The sequence below is a fragment of the Chiloscyllium punctatum genome, chromosome 22 (genome assembly GCF_047496795.1).
Source record: "Chiloscyllium punctatum isolate Juve2018m chromosome 22, sChiPun1.3, whole genome shotgun sequence".
NCBI classification, from domain to species: Eukaryota; Metazoa; Chordata; class Chondrichthyes; order Orectolobiformes; family Hemiscylliidae; genus Chiloscyllium; species Chiloscyllium punctatum.
The window spans coordinates 63,583,458-63,605,840 of NC_092760.1; the positions used below are offsets into that span (position 1 = coordinate 63,583,458).

Below are 22,383 nucleotides of genomic sequence, written 5' to 3' on the forward strand. Positions count from 1 at the left end.
GGGAGAAACAGCCTCTCAGCATCTACCTTATTAAATCCCTCAAGTATGTGTTTCAATTAAGTTATCTTTCATTCTTCTAAATTCTAGTGAATATAGATCTAGTCTTCACAATTTCTCATCATAGAGTGAGGGTATTATCAGTTAATTATCCAATCAGTTAATGAAATAAGTCATCACTGAACTCAATTTAACACCAACATTACCAGTGGTAAAACTGTAAATTCAATTAGTAAGGGGTTCAAGGATCACAGGAAGGTGGCAAGAGAATGGGATTGAGAAACATATCGGCCATGATTGAATGGTCGAGCAGACTCAAAAAGCCAAATGGTCTAATTCTGTTCCTCTCTCATGATCTAAATTGTTCTTCCAGCTGTTTTAGAGCTGAAAATGTGTTGCTGGAAAAGCGCAGCAGGTCAGGAATCATTCCTGAAGAAGGGCTCATGCCCGAAACGTCGATTCTCCTGCTCCTTGGATGCTGCCTGACCTGCTGCGCTTTTCCAGCAACACATTTTCAGCTTCCAGCTGTTTTGTCAACCTGGCCTATAGAATTGGCAATTAATGCAACCTAGCAACTGGCATGAAACATCAAACTGAACCTAAACCTGCCCAAAAAAATAGATTTAACTCCATACTTCTGATCCCATAATTGATGGTTCAAATAACCTTGAATCTTTCATTTCTAAGACCAATGTGTGACACAATACTCCATCCAGCTCCATGACCAGTACTTCCTTGTGTTGCTCATTGGCAGGCAGCCCATTAAAAACTAAGACAACACAAAGATAGAAGTGAACATTTCTAAATCAGGTTTCTCCTACACATGGCCTGTGGGCCTCACTGTGGTCCACCATGGAGTCCTGTGTGGTCTGCCAAGCCTTTGTTCAAATACAGGTAAGTATTATTGGACATTTTGAAAGCTGCTACTCCTTCAATCATAGACCATTTCTCTCCTGTCCATCAGGCAAACCTATCTGTCATTACATGGAGGAGCCAGTGTCGGATAGGGGTGGACAAAGGTAGAAATCATGCCAGGTTATAGTCCAACAGATTTATTTGGAAGCAATAGCTTTCGGAGTGCTGCTCCTTCATCAGGTTGGTTGTAAACCACCTGATGAAGGAGCAGCGCTCTGAAAGCATGTGCTTCCAAAGAAACCGATTGGACTATAACCTGGTGTTGTGCGATTTTTAATTGTCTGTCTGTCATTGGAGGAGCAGTGAACAGCACAACACGAGTGCTGTCAATCTGCTGGAGGCCTGGAAGGGCAGCAGACTAAAATGCTGTTAAGGAAGGCACTGGCTTGGAAATGAGGGAAGTAACAGTTGAGCTGCTGGGGAAAGAGAGTGTGAGCGTCTTGTGGGCCAGTGTGTGCGTGCAGTGAGAGAAGGAATGACTCACTGATTAGCACTAGGGGTCCTTGGGTGAGAGTGAGGGAATAACTGGAAGGGGTGCTGCATGGATGAATGAGAACTGTGACTGAGTCAGAAGTGCAAGGCAAAAGGGTTAACTTCAAGTTTCTCGTACTGAAACATGTATATGGCCAGTTCAGATCAACACTGATCTCCATCCTACCCATTATTAAACCTAGTCCCAGCCTGCCCTCCCAGGTAGTTGGAAACAAATCTGTTACTTTTCTGAGGAGCAGATGACTTCTCTCAAATGTCCTGGTCGACAGTCATCACTTAACCAACACAACTAAAACAAATGGTCAGGTCATTTATTGTGGGTGGGACAAATGTGTGTGTAGATTGGACATAATGGACTTTAAAACACACTGGGATGCTCTGAAATCACAAAAAAGGATGACATAAATGCAGCTGTTGATTATATGTTGAAGAGGAGAGATGCAATAAACCTCAGTTAAAATCTGATCACAGTCAATAGAACAACATTATGGAGGCAACAACTCATTCCAGTTCCTTGGGATTAGAAAGGGAAGAAACAGACATCGAGGGAAAAATGTATAGGGCTATGGAGAAGGAGCAGAAGAGGGAGACTGATTGGTTAGTGCTACTGAAGAGCCAGCACTAACACAATGGGCTGAAGGGTCTCTTTTTTTGTATCATTCCGTGATTCTATGACAAAGAGTCAGATGTACAGCATGGAAACAAACCCTTTGGTCCAACTCGTCCATACTGATCAGATATCCCAACCCAATCTAGTCCCACCTGCCAGCACCTGGCCCATATCCCTCCAAACCCTTCCTATTCATATACCCATCCAAATGCCTCTTAAATGTTGCAATTGTACCAGCCTCCACCACTTCCTCTGGCAGCTCATTCCATACCCGTACCACTCTCAGTGTGAAAAGGTTGCCCCTTAGGTCTCTTTCATATCTTTCCCCTCACCCTAAACCTCTGCCCTCTAGTTCTGGACTCCCTAACCCCAGGGAAAAGACCTTGTCCATTTATCCTATCCCTGCCCCTCAATTTTGTAAACCTCTATAAGGTCACCCCTCAGCCTCCGACGCTCCAGGGAGATTGACTTTGATCCAGATACTTCGATCAGGTTCAGAAAACCTATTTCCATACCCAACTGGATTAAAACTTACCCACTTAACTTCTCATGGATCCTACAGTGGAGATTCCTGGACAGTGCCTATTGTTACAAACCTGCCCAAGAATCCACAAAGGATCGATGTAGAAACCACAACAGCTTTAGCAGCAGTGTGCTGTATTCTATGATTTAAATGCTCAACAATCACTGACAGCTCCTGTGATAGGGCAAGCACATAAAGAGTGTGGAGTTGTGTGTGCGCACATGATTAAGTGTGCCAGGGAACTGACAGAGCGCTTAGAGTATGGAGAGCCAGGAGAGCGAACGTTGTTGGAGTCGGGATGAGGGGGGTTCTCGTGGCATTTTGGGTGAGGCAAGGATAATGATATGCTGATGGGTCTCTCCTGTGCTGTACGATTCTATGAAATCAGCCTTATGGCAGGATCTTTTAACAAGCTAAAAGGTATTTGGTTTGGGATGTTGGGGGATGGGGCTGGGGTGTTCAGTGTTCAGTGCCTGATGGTTGAAGCCCAGGAATAAGGCTTATAGCCAGGGGCTGTCAGATCCCAGATGGAACTGACCAGCAGCCAAGGCATGATGGCCTGCTGTTCGGGAGGTGAAGCCAGCAGGAGGGGAATGTTGGCTCTGAGCTGATCTGGATTAGCGTTAGATTCCAATTGGAGAAGATGAGGTGCAGATTATCAGAGGTCCAGGAGGTCTAAAGCATCAGAAGATGGAGTGTTAGGTTTTCAGTTTAATAATTACCTAGAAGTTAGAGTGGGTTTTTAATTCTCTAACTTTTCTGGGGTAACTATTATCTTAAACTGAGATAGAATCCTTTGATTATGCCTCTGACATTAAAATCAGCTTCCCCCGCTCCCCCCCCACCCCACCCCACAATTGTTCCAGAAGCAGGGGAATTACTTCCCTGAATCCTCAATTCTTTGGGCAATTCCCGCACTGGTTGGGATTCCATTTGGACCCAAGGTGCAAAGCCAGTCTGCACTGCTCCAGCAACTATCTGACCACCAGAGAATATCTGGGCCATTGTTTTTCTCTTGTTACAAGGGCTGCAGGACCTGCTGACTATTTCCCAACATTTTCTATTTTTACTGTGTACAGCTGAAGTTGGTTGACGCAGGCCTATCCTACCTCTGTCAGAGCCATCACTCTGTACAGAAGCTCTGGAGGAAAGCTGGCTCTGTAATCGCTCAATTTCAAAATCTTTTATGGTCAACTGCTCCTTCAGATCTTCTATTTCAGCCTGAAGATAAAAGAAAAATGAAATTATCAAAACATCAAATTGTTGCCAAAACCTCAAAACATTTTTCAAAACATCAAACACAACGAACAATTTGCTTCCACTGTTTCCATTTGGGAAAGCTATTCTGACAGAAGGAATATCAGAGCTATGTTCAAAAAGGTTAAGTCAATGTGAAAACTGTATGTAAAACAGAGTACACCAGGCATCAGGGTGGAAGGGTGTTGGATTCAACCTGTGTAACAGAGATCAGGCCAACCACAAAAGTCAGGATGTGGTCTTACTGTTAAAGACTGGAGCAGGGAAAAAGGTGCTGGCAGGGAAGGGAAACAGGCAGAAAGGGACTGGGGACAAAAGGAAAAAGACAGTTGCAGGGAGATGTCCGTGGACGTTGCAAAAACATGAAGAATAGCAATGGACCCATGTTATAAATTGGTTTTTAGCCACCTTGTGACAGAATAATTTTTGGCCTTGTGCTTATAAAATGCCAACTTTGGTTCGGGATGGGGTGTGGGTGGAGTGGACGGAAAAGAGAGGAATTACGTACATTTCAGTCATCTGATTAGTTCAAACTTTCAACTATTCAGAATAGACTTAAAATGCATCTCAATTAAATAGAATCTTTATGGTCAAAAAGCAAATCCCGCGTGTTGAATACCATAATAAACAACAGCTAAAGGTTACACCTTGCTGACTCATTCATAAATAATTTTTAAAACTTCTACTGTATCATAGTCAAGATCACGAAATATTGTTGTTCCTTAATGAAAACATCCACCTTAGATAAGTCCAAACCTGGTGTATTGCATAATATTAGCACATTGAATCACCTTATTAAACCTTTCAAATACTTCAATTGGAAATTTGGCATTATTTGCAGAGGTTCCACGATTATGAAAGACAAATTTTGGAGATGAGCTTACATGTTCTTCGATTACTGACATTGATTCCTGGACTGTGGTCTTCTTATTTCAACTTCTCTAGCTACTCCAACCAAAGACTTTAAAAATCAAACTTGAGAACATTAAATCAGTACTTCCCAGTGCGCCTCATCTTTTCCTTTACTCTTTGTAACACTGGTTGCCAGCTGTCCCATGGCTCCTCACCCAGGCTTCCCTTTGTTGGAATGAATCTCCAAGGAAACTTAGGAAATGAAGATTGTGAATAAGCCCCTTGAGATAATTCTACTGATCATGTTTGATTTTGACCTTCAATCCATCCACTCACTTTGATTCTATATTCCTTAATACTCCAGTAAAGTTACATTAACTGGCTGCCCATTTCTAATTCCATAAATTAAATTGTATGGTGCTACAAAATTTGAAGTATTAATATTAAAGATACTTTTAAACAAAAATCTTTATTTAAAAAAGGTGTTAGTTTTGAATCACATGGTCATCCCAATCACATGACTAATTCAGATATTCCTGGGTTAAAGTCCTAATTATACATTATATGGGTACCTTATTTTTAAAAAGTTTACCTTTAAGACAGTTCACTTTTCAGAAAGTTAAAAGTCACAACACCAGGTTATAGTCCAGCAGGTTTATTTGGCAGCACTAGCTTTCAGAAAGCTGCTCCTTCATCAGGTGTCATACAAGTAAAATGATACATTTAACAAACCTCAACTGTTGTTAGGTTTGTTAAATATATCAATTTACTTGCGTGACACTGCAACCTTTTATTATAAATTCTGTGTCTATGGTCCTACTCCACAAAGACCTGAAGGAAGAAGAACAGTGCTCCAAAAGCTAGTGCTTCCAAATAAACCTGTTGGATTATAACCTGGTGTTGTGAGATTTTTAACTTTGTCCACCCCAGTCCAACACCAACTCCTCCACATCACTTAAGAACTCCATTAAATTGTGCATATAATTTTATGACTTTGCCATACTTTGCTTACAGCTTGCAAACCTAAAGCTGACTGTCAAGTTGGTTTGCTGTAATGTCCACTTCAAAATTTATAATGAATTTCATGGTTTAATTAAGCTGTTAGAGCCTTGCTGATTTTTTTCTTTTATCAATTTAGTTTGGAGCTGAGAATGCTTAGCGAATGACGACTACGGGTGGAGGATAACAGCTTGTGTTAAAAGGAAAACAAGCCAAGTATTTGTTTATTCACAACGTTAATTGCAGTTTGGCTCCTGATCAGACGGTTCTGCAGACACTTCATTACCAGATTTAAACAGATAGCAGAAATTGGCTGTTAATGAGATCAGTACTGGGTAATAGGTTTCATCAAGTGAGAACAGAACAGTACAGCACAGGAACAGGCCCTTTAGCCCACTAGAGTGTGCTGACATATTCCTTTCTAAACTAAAACATTCCTCCATTCCTGCTAATTCGTACATCTTCAAAATGCCTCTTACATGACGTTACTATATCCTAAGTTTCTATGTCTCTATGTTCTAGGCACACTGGTTTATTTTCAGTTAGACAACTTGCCTGGACAAGTGCAGCCCCAACAAACAACATTCAAGAAGATTGACAACACCCAGGGCACAGCAGCCTGCTTACTGGCACTACACCCACAAGCATCCACTTTCTCCACCACTGACTCAGTAGGAGTGTATACAATCTGCAAGATGCATTGCAGAAATTCAAAGATCCTCAGACAGTACCTTCCAAAGCCACTACCACTTTATCTAGAAGAACAAGGGCACAGATATATGGGAACACCACCACTTTCAAGTTCCCCTCCAAGTCACTCACCATTCTTACTTAGAAATATTTTGTCATTCCTTCACTGTCACTGGGTCAAAATCTTCGAATTCCCTCTCTCAAAGCATTATGGGTCAACTCATCATTGGTGGACTTTAGCAGTTCAAGAAAGCAGTTTAAAGAAACAAAAACTCACTGGATATAGGATTTATTCCTAAAGACCAGCCTTCACACAGGATACCTTTTGTAATGAGGTATTGCTGAGCAAGTCAGAACATACAAGAGATTTCTACACAAGAGAATCTTCCATTGCAGTACACGGAAAAATACAAAGAAGGCATCTTTCGGCTTAAAGCTGATGTAAATCAAAAGTCAGATTAAGAGGGAGAATCAAATTGGACTGTATATTGGTGACAGCCTGCTTTATGAACAATGAGCAAGTTTACCAAACATGCAGCAACATGGGAACCACTCATGAAACCAGGGATTCAACTGGTTCAAAATACAAGGAAAATGCTGTGGATACTGGATATCTGAAATAAAAACTCAGCAGGTCTGATACCACCCACAGAGAGAAGAGGTGGCATATTGAACTCAAAACATTAACTGTTTCTCACCATACATGCTATCTGGCTTGCTTAGTTTCTGCAGCACTTTATTTTTTTACCTCAATTGTGTCAGTTCTGACATGTGAGAAATTGCAACAGTTCTGAATCATTCGTATATTGGAAGAGTGAAACCACATTTAGCTTAAAATACTCTGTTCAGCTGATGATCCACTGTTTGGTGCTAAGTTACTATATCATTTATGATATGTTTTGCCTGAAACATTAGGAAAAAAAACACCCAGTATGCCTCATGAGAATATGGAATGCAGTCACATACTTGGCTCTGTTGCAATTCGACAACTAAGAAAGCAATAATTATATTCCAAAAGTAATCAGTGTTGTAACTAGCGACTATTAGTTATTTCGCAAACCACATCTGTGAGGAGTTTGAAATAAAATCTTCCAAATTTGGCATGCTTAAAATATTACCAAGAACTCACAAGTAGTCTCTGAACTACAGTATGTGACATTCAACTGCTAATCTGGTTGGGTCTTCGCAAGTTAGCACCAGCCAGAATTGAGTAGTTAGTACGCTTGTCTGAAAAATCCAAATGTTGTGAGTTCAAGATCCAATCCCAAGATTTGAGCAGAAGATACAGAGCATCACTCCTAGTGCAGTACAGAGAGTGTGCTGCACTGTTAGGGCTGTCTAGCTCATTTGCTTTCTCATGTGGATAAAAATTACGAAGATGAATAGTGGAGATCTCCCTGATCTTGTTAGGCAATATTTATCCCACCAAACCAACATCTCTAAAATGGTCATAATGTCATCAACAAAGCAAAATTCTTTGACGTTGGAAATCTGAAATAAGAGCACAAAAAGCTTGAAAAAGCTCAGTAGAGAAACAAAGTTAATGTTTCAGGTTGATGATCTTTAATCATTGGTCATTGTCTTGATATTTGTGGAGGCTTGCTGTGGGCAAAAGGTCTACTGCTTTTCTTATTTAACAACAATGATGAAACACAAGTGGGGGGGGGGGGGGGGGGGGTGTAAAAAAAGTGCTTTGTTGGCCACAAGTAAAAGGTATTGAGATGTCCAGAGGTTGTGAAAAGTGAAATTCAAATGCAAAAAACTTTCATATTGCTCATCCATGATGTTCAAGAAATTGGAGTCAATGCCATTCAAACTATCTTTTGATATTTACAGAAAATAAACAAAGCATTTATTGTCGTGTGAAAAGGTGTGACAAAGTTAGCAATATAGCTAACCATAAACTACCACATATGGGTCACCTCTCCTGTTCAGACATTGTTTGGCACTGCTAGGAAAATAAAGGGTTGGGTAAGTGTATTCTGCAAAATGTGTTGCCTAATCTCTAATATTAAATTAAAAGGAAATATCTGGAAATTAGCAAACTGGAGCTTCCTGTTAAAGTCCAAGAAAATTGTAAAACAAAGCAGTTGGTCATTTTTGTACAACACTGCAGGAAGCAATACTAAACTGAAGTGGTTTCTCTAAATACCCAGTTAGAAAAGCAGAAGACCAAAGGAATGGAAAGATTTAGAAAAGGAAGGAGATTGCACACAGTGCTGTACAGCTCCCAAAAATGAAAGAATGGGAAATTACACTCTCAATCGCTATCAAACCCAACTTTAGGATGCCAGTTTCAAACAATTCTATTTTATTTTCCCTCTTGCCAAACTTTGACAAACAAAAAACAACTTCACAAAATAAAATTACTATAATCACTGAAACAAAATAGGATATCAGTAATACCATATAATGAATTCACAATGCCAAGAATATAAAGTTATAGTCTGCTAGCTGGCAGCCGAATTTCTGATGGCCAAAAGCTTTTTAAATGAGTCATACTTCCTGCTCATATTTATGCTCCCATAACCATTAGTGTTTCATATTCACAATTCATTATTCATACATGATTCCAGTTTTATTCAATGAGGCTCTAAGTTACCTCAAGCAACATCTATATAAAACTATCAATTTTCAAAAATTCATAGACTCCTTGCTGTATTCATCCAATGTAAAGTACTCAATTCAAACTCATCTCAAGATGTACATTCTTAGTCTGGGCTTGAAACAACTCTATGGCCTTGCCTCTCCCCATGGTTTCACCTGCCTGGGGCCTAGCTTCAGAATTCCCTCCTTAAAGCCTATGCTTTTTAAAAAGCTTTATCTTCCAGTTTAAGTTTCTCCTTAAAACCAACCTTCTTTAACCAAAGTTTTGGTCGTATGATCTACATTTCTCCTAATGTAGCCCAGTCTCAAATTTTCCTTGATAATGCACCTAAGGATGCATTACTGCATTTAAGTAGTGATATAATTATGAGCTGTTTTTCTTCTGAAAACTGTCAATTGAGTTGTGGTTCAACACAATCCCAACCTTTAACAGAAAGTCACTAGCTACTGCTACTTTTGTACAAGACTTAAAATTTGGACAGCAGCTTCAGAAACCAACCCATCGGTAATTGGGAAGAGATGAAATTCCAGATCATGGATGTAGGTTTCCTAGCTGAGCTGGAAGGTTCGTTTTCAGATGTTTCGTCACTGTACTGGGTAACATCTTCAGTGAGCCTTCAGAAGCACTGCTGATGTTTCCTGCTTTCTATTTATATGTTTGGGTTTCCTTGGGTTGGTGATGTCATTTCCTGAGCTTTCTAGCTCAGCGAGCAAACTTACATCTAGTCTTCCCAAGATGTTAATGTTTGACTTGCAGTCTTGATACCTGTATTTCCTGGATATCCTTGCTGCTCTCAAACTCCAATTAGTCTGCCTCATGTCAGTTCCATTATGAACTTGCATTCCCTGATCCTCATTGAATTATGTTAAAATTCTCAGCCTTATCTTTAAATTGTTCCACAGGCTTCATCCCAACCGATTCCTCAGGACTGATGGGTTACCTGATCGAACGTAGTCTTAAAAATTCTACAGGACTTCAATAAGGTAGACAAAGATATTCCCACTTCTGAGGGAGACCATTACTAGGGAACCATTAATATAGAACAGTCACAGTCAAAAAGTGTCAAATCCAACGATGAATCTAAAATAACTTTTTTTTGCCAGAGAACTACAAGAATGTGGAATGCACTAATGCATTTGAAAGGATATCAGATAAACATGAGGGAGAAAGGAATACAAAAATTTGATTGAGTGATATGTAAAAGGGATGATGATATAGAACATAAATATCAGTGAGCCAAATGGTCCATTTCTGTGCTGTGCATGCTATGTAATTCTGGGAGAAGACAAAAGAAGAATTTTTTCTGGGGATGACAATAAACATGGCCCTGCCAAATACCCTCAGCCCAAGAGAGTTTAAAAGCATACCACTGAATTAAGGAATTAACACTAACGCTACTAATGAAAGTGAAATGGTCAAATCTAAATATTGAGCAGAGACACACTTATCAAAACTTATTGAGGAAGTTAAAAATCACAACACCAGGTTATAGTCCAACAGGTTTGATTGGAAGCACACTAGCTTTTGGAGCGACGCTCCTTCGCCTGATGAAAGAGCATCGCTCCGAAAGCTAGTGTGCTTCCAATTAAACCTGTTGAACTATAACAGGGTATTGAGAGACTTTTAACTTTGTACACCCCAGTCCAACACCGGCATCTCCAAATTATTGAGGAACAACTGTGTTAAATGGAAAACATGTTTACCTTTGTGGCTGCCAACTTCTGTTCATACTGGACCTTTTCATCCTCCAACTCTTCCACTTTCGATTTCAGACTTCGTAATTCCCGAAGCAAGTTCTGCAATGTCAGTAAAATACCAGTGGTGTAAATACCCAAAAGAAAACTTTGAAATAAAGTTGAATAACCCGATACAAAATCTGGCCTATTGAGCTACTAAAGGATTTTACTATTGACTGGAATCCAGAAGGTGAGAATGAGTTATGCTTGACCTCCATTGAGGGGCTGCAAAAACTGAACCCTACACCAATTGGTTGTTCAATTACTTAGAGAATCTGACAAAAACAAAATGTATCTGCATGGTGCCTTTCACAATGCTAGATGTTCCCATTGTATTTTACAATCAATTAAATGCATATTTGCACACAGCAGGATCTCTCAAATGATGGGATAGTGACCCAGAAAATTTGGTTTGGTGATATTGATACACCAATAAATATAGACCATACACATCTCAGAGTTCCAATAAGGCTGCAAACTCTGACCCATGCTCCTAAGAGGGTAGACTCTCATCATAACATCTTATTTAAAAGGCAACATCTCTGACAATGCAGCACATCCTCTATACCAGGAATGTCAGCCTACATTTTTTTTTGTGTTCAGTTCCTGGATTGGATTTGAACCCACAAACGTATGACTCCGAGGCAAGAGTGTTAGGGAAATGGGATCACAGAAGCAAGCAGTAATACACACAATGGGTTGAAGGATAATTTTAAAATTATAAACAGTATCACATGTAAAATATTTGGGAAGATCTTTAGTGGAGGAGATTAATGGCACACTGTGTCATCATGTTTGGAGAATGAAATAAAATGAAATTATTTCGCTTCATTGCAGGATATGCTCAGTGTAGTTGTTTCAAACCACTTTACGTATATTTGGACTTCTTCAGTGTCAGTGCGAATATGGTGTACAATTCTGAAGATATAAAGGCCTTGAAAAGGATACTGAGGTGGTTTACCAAGAATGAGGTATTTCAATTAACAAGAGAGGCTGGAAAAATTAAGCCTGTTCTCCTGGGTTAAGAAACAAAAACAAATTGTTGAAAAAGTTCTGCAGGTCTGGCAGCATCTGTGGAGGGAAATCAGAGTTAACATTTGGGTTTGAGTGACTTTTCCTCCTGGGTTGAGAGATGACTTTTCAAAATGTTGAGGAGTGTTGACAGAAAAAGAGGAATTATTCCATCTTGTGATCAAATAAATGACCAAGAGGGAATAGATTGAAACCGTTTGATAACACTTCTAGTGAGTAGATTATAATTCTTTTCACTCCAAGCAGTTGAGATATGGAATAGTCTACCCGAGAATGCAGTGAAAACTGACACCACAAATAATTTCAAAATGGAAATGAATGGACCTCTAAGAATGAAGTACCTGAGAGTTACGGAAAAAAGAATAGAACGTGGGACTAAGAATAACTATTCCTTCAAAGGACTAGCAAATGCACCCAGGGCATCAGGACCTCCCTCTGTGATGTAGGGTTACATGAAGGTTTCCCTAATTTTGTCTCCTCTAATACTACTTTAGCACCAACCCCCTACTATTTTAAAGCTGCTAACTAGCATGCCTGCTGGCATGGATCTTTTCTTCTTTTGCTTCTGGCTGCTCTTTTTCAGGACTACACAAGCTCAATTTAGTAAACATTTCAGCAATTAACTCACTGGGTAGTTTATCTAATTATGTAGCTTTAAATCATGACTTGGTTTTGGAAATGCTGATTTAACTTACTGCTAAACAAGAGGATTTCAGACCCTTAAGGAATAAAAATCATTTCATACTTATTTTATAGTAGAAGTTCTCATAATATTACAAACTTCCATCAGATAATACAACTCATGCTGATGCCGTAAATGATGACAAAACATGTTTGTAAAAAGAGTGAATTTTAGAGTATAAAGCACATGACACTCAGCAACACAGACACACAGCCACAAAAAGGTACAGAAATAATCTCTCATTACTTCTGATGGATTTACATTCATGACCTCAGGGAACCTAGATGTTTGGGGATTGATTGTGAAAATATACTGCTTCTAATCAAACGTTTTTTAAAAAAACTAATCAAATCCAATTTGATCTCATGACAAAAAAATTGAACTGACTGTTGTCTTGGAGACGGGCTACATTTCAATTACCTTTTGCATTTTATAGTTTCTGAACTTTACACTCCACTACGTTCATACTGAAACAAGTCACAAGGTAAAAAAAAAATTCAGTGAGGCTGCAATGCCCAACCCCCATCAACTCCTCCCCTCTTTGCTCTTGCCTCTGGGAGGTTATAAAACATCACATGGCGGAAACCAGCTTGGATAATGCATCAATAACTGATGTGTATTTCCAAATGAGGCACATTGAATCAATTAAGGCATTGCTGAAACCCATAACTCTTCCTGCAAGTCATTAGCTTTGAAGCTAATTCTAAGCTTTAAGTCATGAACTAAATAATGTATTTTTTCTTAATCAAATTTGCACAGAAATTGGTAACAAAGGTTGAGGTAAACGTCAAGTGGGATAGGTTCAAGTTTGCAGTTGTACGCAAATGTGCTTCAGATTGCAGAAACTGGGTTACAGATTAAGTTTCCTGAATATTAATTTGCATAAACACTAGCATAAAATCTTACATGGAAGTGGAATCAGGCAGAGTAATAGTTTATTCTTTCCATAGCAACTCTCTTTTGAGATGTTTAAGCACAGTAAGATAGGCAATTCATTATGCAATAGAAATAATCAGTGAGAATATAAACTGTTAATAACCATATCAAACATATCTGTGCATGCAATTTAAAACAAAATCACTAAATTTCTTTTAAATTAAACATTTTGAACAATTTAGTAAGCAATTTTTTAGTGAATCAACCATTTTCAAAATGTTAATGTGTGCTACTCTTGCCTGTGGAAGTCTTGGGATATATCCCCAACTCTGGGCTAGAAAGTCAAGTTCAAATTCCATCCCGGGTATTCATAACCAAAGAAAGTTTGTTCCTAATGCTGTCAAAAGGTTCAGTATCAACCTGCAAATCCTTCTAACATACTAACAGCAGAGAACGAGAGAGAGAGAGATTATGGTAAGCATAAACATTGGAACCTCTACCGTCACCAACTGCGCAAACGTGCATGTAACTACAGCAACTCTGACTTAAGTAGTCTAACCCCAAATCCACACTTGCCCATGAGAAAATAAACATCATTTGAAGAGAGTTTGTATAATCTTGCAATTTCAATCCAGGGGCCTGTGGATAGGGCTTGAAGGCAGCCAACTGAAATGTGAATCAAGGGAAATAGGAATGTCAGTGATTTTGGGTCGCAAGTAACTTATGCCTAAACTTTCTATCGCTTCGAGTGCATTTTGCTCATTCTGCATAGATTGGGTCAATGTCACGTGTGCAAATGAATTGAGACCCAAGTGCTCAAATTTCTGATGTGGAGCAAATCAACAGAAAACTGAGTGGAACGCTAGCTCCACTGTGATACAGCTCAGAAATGGAAGCTTTAATATGCCCAATTCAGGAAGCATCTTGAACACTTGGTTCAGTTCAAGTCACTGCAGCGCAAGGAAACATTTGCAAATCCTGGAAATGTTGTTGAAAAAAGAGAAAGGAGACAGATTTTCAGGACTGATATCTTTATATTTTCATTGGGTGAGGCATCAGGAAATAACAGCATGCAATTAGTAAGAGCCCTTAATATTGAAAAAGACACCAAGCATTTCACAGAAGTGTTATCACTCAAAATTTCAGAGTAGGGAGGTTCTGCTACAATTGTACAAGGTGTTGGTGAGGCCACACCTGGAGTATTGTGCTCAGTTCTGGTCTCCTTACTTGGAGGAAGGATATACTGGCTTTGGAGGTAGTGCAGAGGAGGTTCACTAAGTTGATTCTCTAGATGAGGGGGTTACCTTATGAAGCGAGGTTGAGCTGCCTGGGACTGTACTCGCTAGAATTTAGAAGAATGAGGGGGGATCTTATAGAAACATAAGAAATTATGAAATAGATAGATAAGACAGAGGCAGGCAACTAGGACTAGGGGACATGGCCTCAAGATTAGGGGGAGCAAATTTAGGACAGAGTTGAAGAGGAACTACTTTTCTCAGAGTAGAGTATTTATGGAATTCTCTGCCCAAGGAAGCATTAAAAGGCAGCTTTAATAAACATATTCAAGACAAAGTTGGATGGGATTTTACATGGTAGGGGAATTAAGGCCGATGGGGATAATGTAGGTAGGAGGAGCTGAGATGATGGACAGATCAGCCATGATCTTAATGAAGGTGGAGCAGGCTTGACCGACCAAATGGCCTACTCCTGCCTCTAACTACTATGGAACTAGGAAATTGAGACAGCCAAAGCAGAAGCTATTAAGAGTGGTAACTAACTTTGGCATAAGCAGTAGATTTGAAAGGAAACTTAAAGGAGAAGAGACAGATGAACAGGAAATGGTTAGGGAGAGGATTCCAGAATTTAGGACTACCAATGCAAGATTTTTGAGGGAAGTGGGATTCCACATTTAAAAGTGGAGTGCAGAGATGTAGGTTTGCATGCTGAGCTGGAAGGTTCATTTCCAGACATTTCGTCACCCTACTAGGTAACATCTTCAGTGGGCCTCCAGGTGAAGCACTGTTGATAATTCCTGCTTAACAACAAACTGCCATTCCTAGATGTCACAGGAGAATGAACAGCCAATGGGGAACTTTAAACCAGCGTCTACAGGAAAACAACACACACGAACCAAATATTGAAGTACAAAAGCGATCACCCCAGCATCCACAAATGAAGCTGCATCAGAACATTATTCCAACGATCCACCACATACTGCAGCAGAGGAACTACGCAGAGCAGAGGAAAATCACCTATACAGTGTATTCAAAAAGAATGGGTACCCAATGAACACAGTCTGCAGATTTCTCAGCAACAACCTAAACAAGCAGACAAAACACATCCAGAGATCTTAGCCACTCTCCCCTACGTCAAAGACATCTTGAAAATGACTGCCAGACTAGTCATCATGGTAGCCCACAAACCCACCAACACAATAAAACAGCAGCTAATGAACTTGAAAGACCCTATACAGACAACAAGCAAAACTACTGTCATTTACAAAATGCCGTGCAAGGACTGTAACAAACACTACATTGGATAAACAGGCAGAAAACTAGCCATCAGGATACATGAACACCAACTAGTCACAAAACTACATGACCCTCTCTCACTAGTATCCTTACATACAGATGAGGAAGGACATTACTTCGACTGGGACAACACATCCATCCTAGGACAGAGACACACATGAGAATTCCTAGAAGCATAGCATTCCAACTGGAACTCGATCAATAAACACATCGAGTTAGACCCCATTTATCACCCCCTGAGAAAAAGAATAGGAAATGACACCACCACTGGGAATGACATCACCGCCAGAAATGATGTCACCACAGGAAATGACATCACTTACCCAAAGAAACCCAAGCATATAAATAAAATGCAGGAATTATCAAGTGTTTCGACCAGAGGCCCACTGAAAATGTTACCTAGTAGGGTGATGAAACGTCTGGAAATGAACCTTCCAGCTCAATGAGGAAACCTACATCCAGAACCTGAATTTGAGCTACAAGTCTTCTCAAAACCAGCTAGGAGTGCAGAGATCTTGGAGGGTTGTGAGGCTGAATGAGGTTACAGAAACAAAGGGCATGATAGTGGATGGATTTGAAAGCAGGGATGATAATTTTAAATTCAAGACCTTAGCAGATTTGAGTAATGCAAGTCAATATGTTTTGGTACAATAGCTGATTTGGCTTTATATGAGTTAAGATAAAGTCAACTTTACAATGTGGCATCCCAGTGGTAGCGAGTGTGTTGGAATAATCAAGTCTGTCAAAGGCATGGTTGAAGGTTTCAACTGCAATAAAACTAAGGCAGGAGTAGAGTCAAGCAATGTTATGTGTGGAACTAGATGGTCTTAACCATTCACTAGGAAGATACATGAGTCTCTAGTTAGACAGCCATGAAAGTGAAGACTGAAAACAATAGGTTGAGTTTTGTCAATGTACAATTGGAGAAAGCGTCCGTGCAATTAGAACTGGATTGTATAAACAGTCTGAGAATTTAAAGACAGTTAGTTTTAACTTGGAGTTAGTAATGAGGTAGAACTGATATTTTATCACATTAAATGCAGAAAATAAATGTTATACCTTTGGAATTTTATTGACTCCTTCTGTGTTCAATCATTTCATGATTCTAGAGAAAAGGTAAGATCCATTGTGTATTGTATGTGCATCACATATTTAAGAACTCCATGTGCTGAACATGTACAATATTGCAATGCTAGCTGGCCTGAATCTGCAAACTGCATACCCACAAATCAATTGATTTGCTCTAATGTCTGCTACATAACTGTTTTACTGCTTTAAATAAACTAACCCCTAGGATTAATCAATCCTTGATTAGCAAATGTTGATGAGACCATCATTAATGGCTTGGCATGGTGAAGAGCATTAGAAAACATGATATTGATGAGGCAGATTGTGCTTGAACAGTCAGTAAGCAAGTTACGTTACAGGTAGAACAGAACACTTAACTCTACTAAACTATGCTAATGTGCAAGAAATAACCTGCAATATCTTTTTGTGTTACAGTGTCAAGAAGTGTTGAAAACATAGCTTGCTGGGATACATACCAATCTCTATCAAGAGGGCTGTTAAAAACGCCCTTGTAAAAGGCAGGATCTCTTGCCTTTTACAAGGCAATGGATTGATAGGAACCAAGGGGAGATTAAAGCCATAAAGTTGGAATGCCCATAGAATTCCTTGGCTTAAACTGGAGCACAATAAACCGAACACAATTTAAAAATGTTAAAGAGTAGCACAGTGGCTCTATGGTTAGCACCACAACCTCACAGCACCAGGGACCCAGTTCGATTCCAGCCTCGGGCGATTGTTTGTGTGGAGTTTGCACATTCTCCCAGTGTCTGCATGGGTGTCCTCCAGGTGCTCCGGTTTCCTCCCAGAGTCCAAAGATGTGCAGGTTAGGTGAATTGACCATGGTAATTTGCCAATAGTGTTAGGTGCATTAGTCAGAGGGAAGTGGGTCTGGGTGGGTTACTCTTTGTAGGGTCACTCTTCATAGGGTCGGTGTGGACTTGTTGGGCCAAAGTGCCTGTTTCCACACTGTAGGGAACCTAATCTAATCAGAGTTTTGAATCCTAGATTTAGAGGCATCTGGTATGAGAAAGACAATCCATCAAGATTTGCTTACCAACTAGGAACAAACCTTTACACAGACTTAAACAGGATGAGTAGCAGCAAATGAGCTAAAATGTATAGACCATGTAGGACGACAACTGTCAGGTTAAACTTCTGCATTCATAAACTGGAATCTATGGACCACTTTGTGAGCTGAAACAGGGAAAAAAGCTCATTTTGTGATGTTGCAGATGGGAAGCGAGCAAATAGAATTGTTGAGTTACTAAGTGCATCTACTCCTTTGTAAGCTTTCCAAATAAATTTTCTAGACAGAATGAAGTCCTATAAAGTTGAAGAGTTACTCAAGGTTGGAAACAAGTACAGAGCGCTCAATTGCAAGACAACAAACCTTATTGGTCAGGAGTACAAACTCAACATTGCGCACAATTACTAGAAATTCCAAAACATAGCGAAACAGTAGTGGCCTTCTGCCTCTATCAAAATAATGCTCAGCTTTTAATCAATATTTAAAGGCAAGCTATTGGCCAATGCAGTGCACTAGCAAAAATGGTGATGCAAGTACAAAGAGCTCTGCATTGACCCAGACAGTGTGCGCACAGGCAATAGCTTCAAGCTACAATAAAGACCATACCACTAGAAGCATGCCTTGTTAGAATTCTTTTCCTAGACTACCATTGCCAGCAAGGAATTCTGAAAGGACAACCTGGAACAAAACCTGGTTGTAATGACCAGGGTAAATGAATTCAGGGACAACAACCACAGTCATGAAAGAAAAGCTTTCACACATGCAGATAAAGTCACTGACAGCAAATTACTGATGTTATTGAAATTCAATATCTTGCTCATTGTTCTAAATAGCTAAATTTCCTCTTGAAAAGGAAAGACGTGAGTATTTTGCCTCTAGGAAAGTTCACCATTGAGGATTCCATATGTCATATCCAGATAATGCTGCAGCTTCGACTGACAAGTCTGTGGGTCTGCAAGATGTATACACTGAAATCCGTTGATTTGCTGTGTTGCCGCTTCATCACATTTAATTTTTTATTTAAACAAACATGGTAAATAGACTAACCCATGAAGATAATCAATCCTTGATGAACAAATTTTTTACTAGACCATTATCAGTTACATGATACTATATACAGTAAGATCCCAAAACAGCAAATGAACAAGTGACTGGACAACAATTATCAGACGTCATAAGCAAGTTAGATTTGTTGAACATGTACATCTGCAGAACATCTGGATTCAGATGACATGCTTTTTTTTTTGAGTAGATGTTTTAAGTTTTTTTTTTAAAAAAAGAGATGTCTTGCTACACAAGTATAAAGCTAGCTAAAACATCCAACCATTGGTCTCTCCACTGACCTTGAACATCAACACTAAAGTCTATCAGACCAAAATCAACATTTCTTCACAAGGAGTTGTCATCAGCAAAACAGTAGATACTCCCAAGATACATTCTGGCTCCAGGCAGAGAGATTCACAGTAGTCTTTTGAGTATGTCCACGTGCCAAATCTCAGACCATATTGCACAACAGACTTGGACACCAGTTGAATTAGTGCTTGCACCAGATGGCCTCACAACAAAATGCTTATTTCAATATTAAACCAGCAACTACTTTTTGAAACTGTTTTAATTAAATGATCCCAACAAGATACCAATACATGTGCAACTGACTGACCTTAATAAACAAACATCCATTTGCATGTGTCTGTTTGAAGCCTGGTTGCTTTTAAAGCATGGGAAGATCCATCCAAAATAAACACCTAGTGCAATACCTGCAAAGCCGAAGAACTTCGAATACCTGGTTCCTTCAAAGTTGCTGGCAGTGCATGTGGAGTTGCTAAATCTCGAAAGCAGAGTGATTTGGATTTCAGAGAATGATACAGTGTTGAAGGAGGCAATCTCACCCATTTTGCCAAGGTTAGCTCTTTGAAAGAGTTATTCAATTAGCCTCACTTAACCTGCTCTTTCCCTGTCCCTCAAAATTTTCTTCCTAAGTATTTCTCCAAATTCCTTTAAAAGTTGCCACAGAATTTGCTTCCACTGTCCTTTTAGGTAATGCATTCTAACTCCTAATTCAGTGCGTAAAAATGATTTCTTCTTTAGGAGTTTTGGCCAATTGCTTGGATTTGTGCCTTCCTGCAACGACAACTGTATCTGCCTTATTCATTCTACTGATACCCTTCATGATTTTCAACAAATCTAATAAATGTCATCACAACCTTACCTGCTGTGTGCTGAGAAACCCCAGTTTCTTTCATTGAAGTACCAATTCAGAACACAGATAGCAATAACTGAGCAGTGTTGTTGAGTGTAATTCCCCAATTCCTTCCTTGGACAAAGATCCTGTACAGTTTATCAGGAGAACATCTGCAAAATCGCAGACCTTCATTTTATCTTAATGGCAGACAAGCTTAGGAATCAAGTTCCTAAAGATGATTCACTTCCGTATGCAGGCATGGAATGCAAGTGGTTCAAACCTGGAGCTCTTCCTACTTTGGAAATGGGTAACCTCTATGAATCACGGCTGCCTCTTCCCAATGACCTCCACTGCAGTGAGCATCAGCTCTGTTGTCAGACTACACACTCTGTGATACACAGAGAAAGTGAGGACTGCAGATGCTGGAGATTAGAGTCGGGAATGTGGTGCTGGAAAAGCACAGCACGTCAGGCAGTATCCAAGGAGCAGGAGAATTGATGTTTCAGGCATAAAAGTTTTGCATATTTCCTGATGAAGGGCTTACACCAGACATGTCAATTCTCCTGCTCCTCAGATGCTGCCTGACCTGTTATGCTTTTCCAACACCACACTCTTGACTCTGTGACATAAGCCATATAGGTTAGGATCTCATTACTACATATATTGTGTGGTCAAAATTGCATTTAAAGTAACATAATTGAGCACCTCAAGGCATTTTAGAGGAATACGTTACTGCGCCATTGTAGAAGACGTGAGGATAATTATTTGCTCAAAGAGATAGGCTTTAAGGAGGAGTGCAAGATAGAGGGGTGGAGAACTTTACAGAGGGAATAGTATAGCTTAAGTAAGTAAGAGCTCAAACTGGAGGAGCACAGCAGATCTTGGGGTTGAACATCTGGTGGAGACTGCAGGGAGCGAGGGTAAAAAAAATCAGAGACATTTTAAAACAGAGACCAGAATCTTAAAATGAAAGGGCTGCTGGACCGTGAGGTAGAGAGAGTCAGGGGTGCAAGGGTAATTGGTGAGTGGGGATTTGGTGCAAGTTAGGTCAACGTCAGGAGGCCAGGGTTGAAACAGTGGAGCCTGGGAATAACAACGTCATAGAGCAAAATTATGGCTAACCTCACTTTTCTGCAACTCATCAGATTCCCGATGGTTCTTCTCTAATCCAGCCAGCTTAATTTTCAGGCTTGAAATCTCAGCCATTAGATCCAGTTTCTGGCTCTCCAGTGCTGTCCTGCTCAGCAGCTCCTAGAAACAGCAGGAAGTTACATTTTCAATCTTAAAATTTGTTTCCATTTGCACATCAAACCTCAGTAATTTGAATGGATTTACTTCCAAAAGACCAAGTACAATTAATACCCAACGGAAGGGCCCAGTTTGTGGGTTGACTCCAACTTCACTCCACAAGTCCCCTCGGCTTTTCGGTATCAGCAATGCGTTGGGGGCACAGAACAGAAGAGAAGGGTCACTGCTTTGTTGTTCTTGTTGAGCTGTATCAGAGGAGACAGGGCTTTGAAAAAAAAAGGCTTTGTTTTCATGCAAATTGGACAAAGTTTTTGTCTTGTGTTGCGCGAGTGTTTGTTATTATAATCTTTCCGAATGCACAAAGGCAAAGCTGTTTAAGAATGGTGTATGATTTTATTTTTGGGGTTGGATGAGGTGCCAGAGGAGGAAAACCAGTTAGGTAAACTTGAAACATGGTGAAAGAGAAAGTGTTTTTCAGAATCTAACTCACTGCTGGAAAAAATATTTGCCTCCCTCTCTGCCATCACCAACTTCCATACAGTGTTTTAAATGTATTCAAACATCTGTATGAGCTTTTCCCTTCTTTAAAAAAAAATTCACAAGATGTGAGCATTACTGCCAAGGTCAGCATTTATAGCTCACATCTAATTGCCCTCTGGGAGTGGTGCAAGGCTGCTTTCTTGAACCACTGTAGTCCACGTAGTGCAAGCATACTCCATGAACAAGGAGAGGATTTTGACCTAGCAACAGTGATATGGTTTCAAATCAGGCAGGGTGGTGTGGGGTTTGGAGAGGATCACGCAAGCATTGGTGTTCCCATGCTCCCCTTATCCTTCTAGGCCAAAGAGGTCATGCTGAAGGAGCCTTGGTGACTTTGCACATTGCAGTTACTGTGTACCAGCTACAGTAATTTGAGTGGATTTACTTCCAAAAGACCAAGTACAATTAATACCCAACGGTAGGGCCCAGTTTGTGGGTTGACTCAAACTTCACTCCACAAGTCCCCTAGGCTTTTCGGTATCAGCAATGTGTACATTACAGATGAAGTGAATGTTTGT

At 39.9% G+C, this 22,383-nt stretch overlaps 1 protein-coding gene across 14 annotated transcripts in view; it reads right to left on the reverse strand.

Annotated features, from left to right (window-relative positions):
• Nucleotides 1-22,383, reverse strand: part of ppfibp2b (PPFIA binding protein 2b) — a 268,409-nt gene that overhangs the window by 53,766 nt on the left and 192,260 nt on the right. For 12 of the 14 annotated variants that reach the window (XM_072592535.1, XM_072592533.1, XM_072592536.1 and 9 more), the window contains 3 exons: nt 21,200-21,328; nt 10,647-10,739; nt 3,647-3,758 (listed from right to left, as the gene is read on the reverse strand). In XM_072592535.1, coding sequence (XP_072448636.1) covers nt 3,647-3,758; nt 10,647-10,739; nt 21,200-21,328 — 334 coding nt within the window. Of the gene's footprint in view, nt 1-3,646; nt 3,759-10,646; nt 10,740-21,199; nt 21,329-21,439; nt 21,560-22,383 lie in introns of those variants that run through there. The other 2 variants (XM_072592543.1, XM_072592539.1) reach the window with 2 other exon arrangements.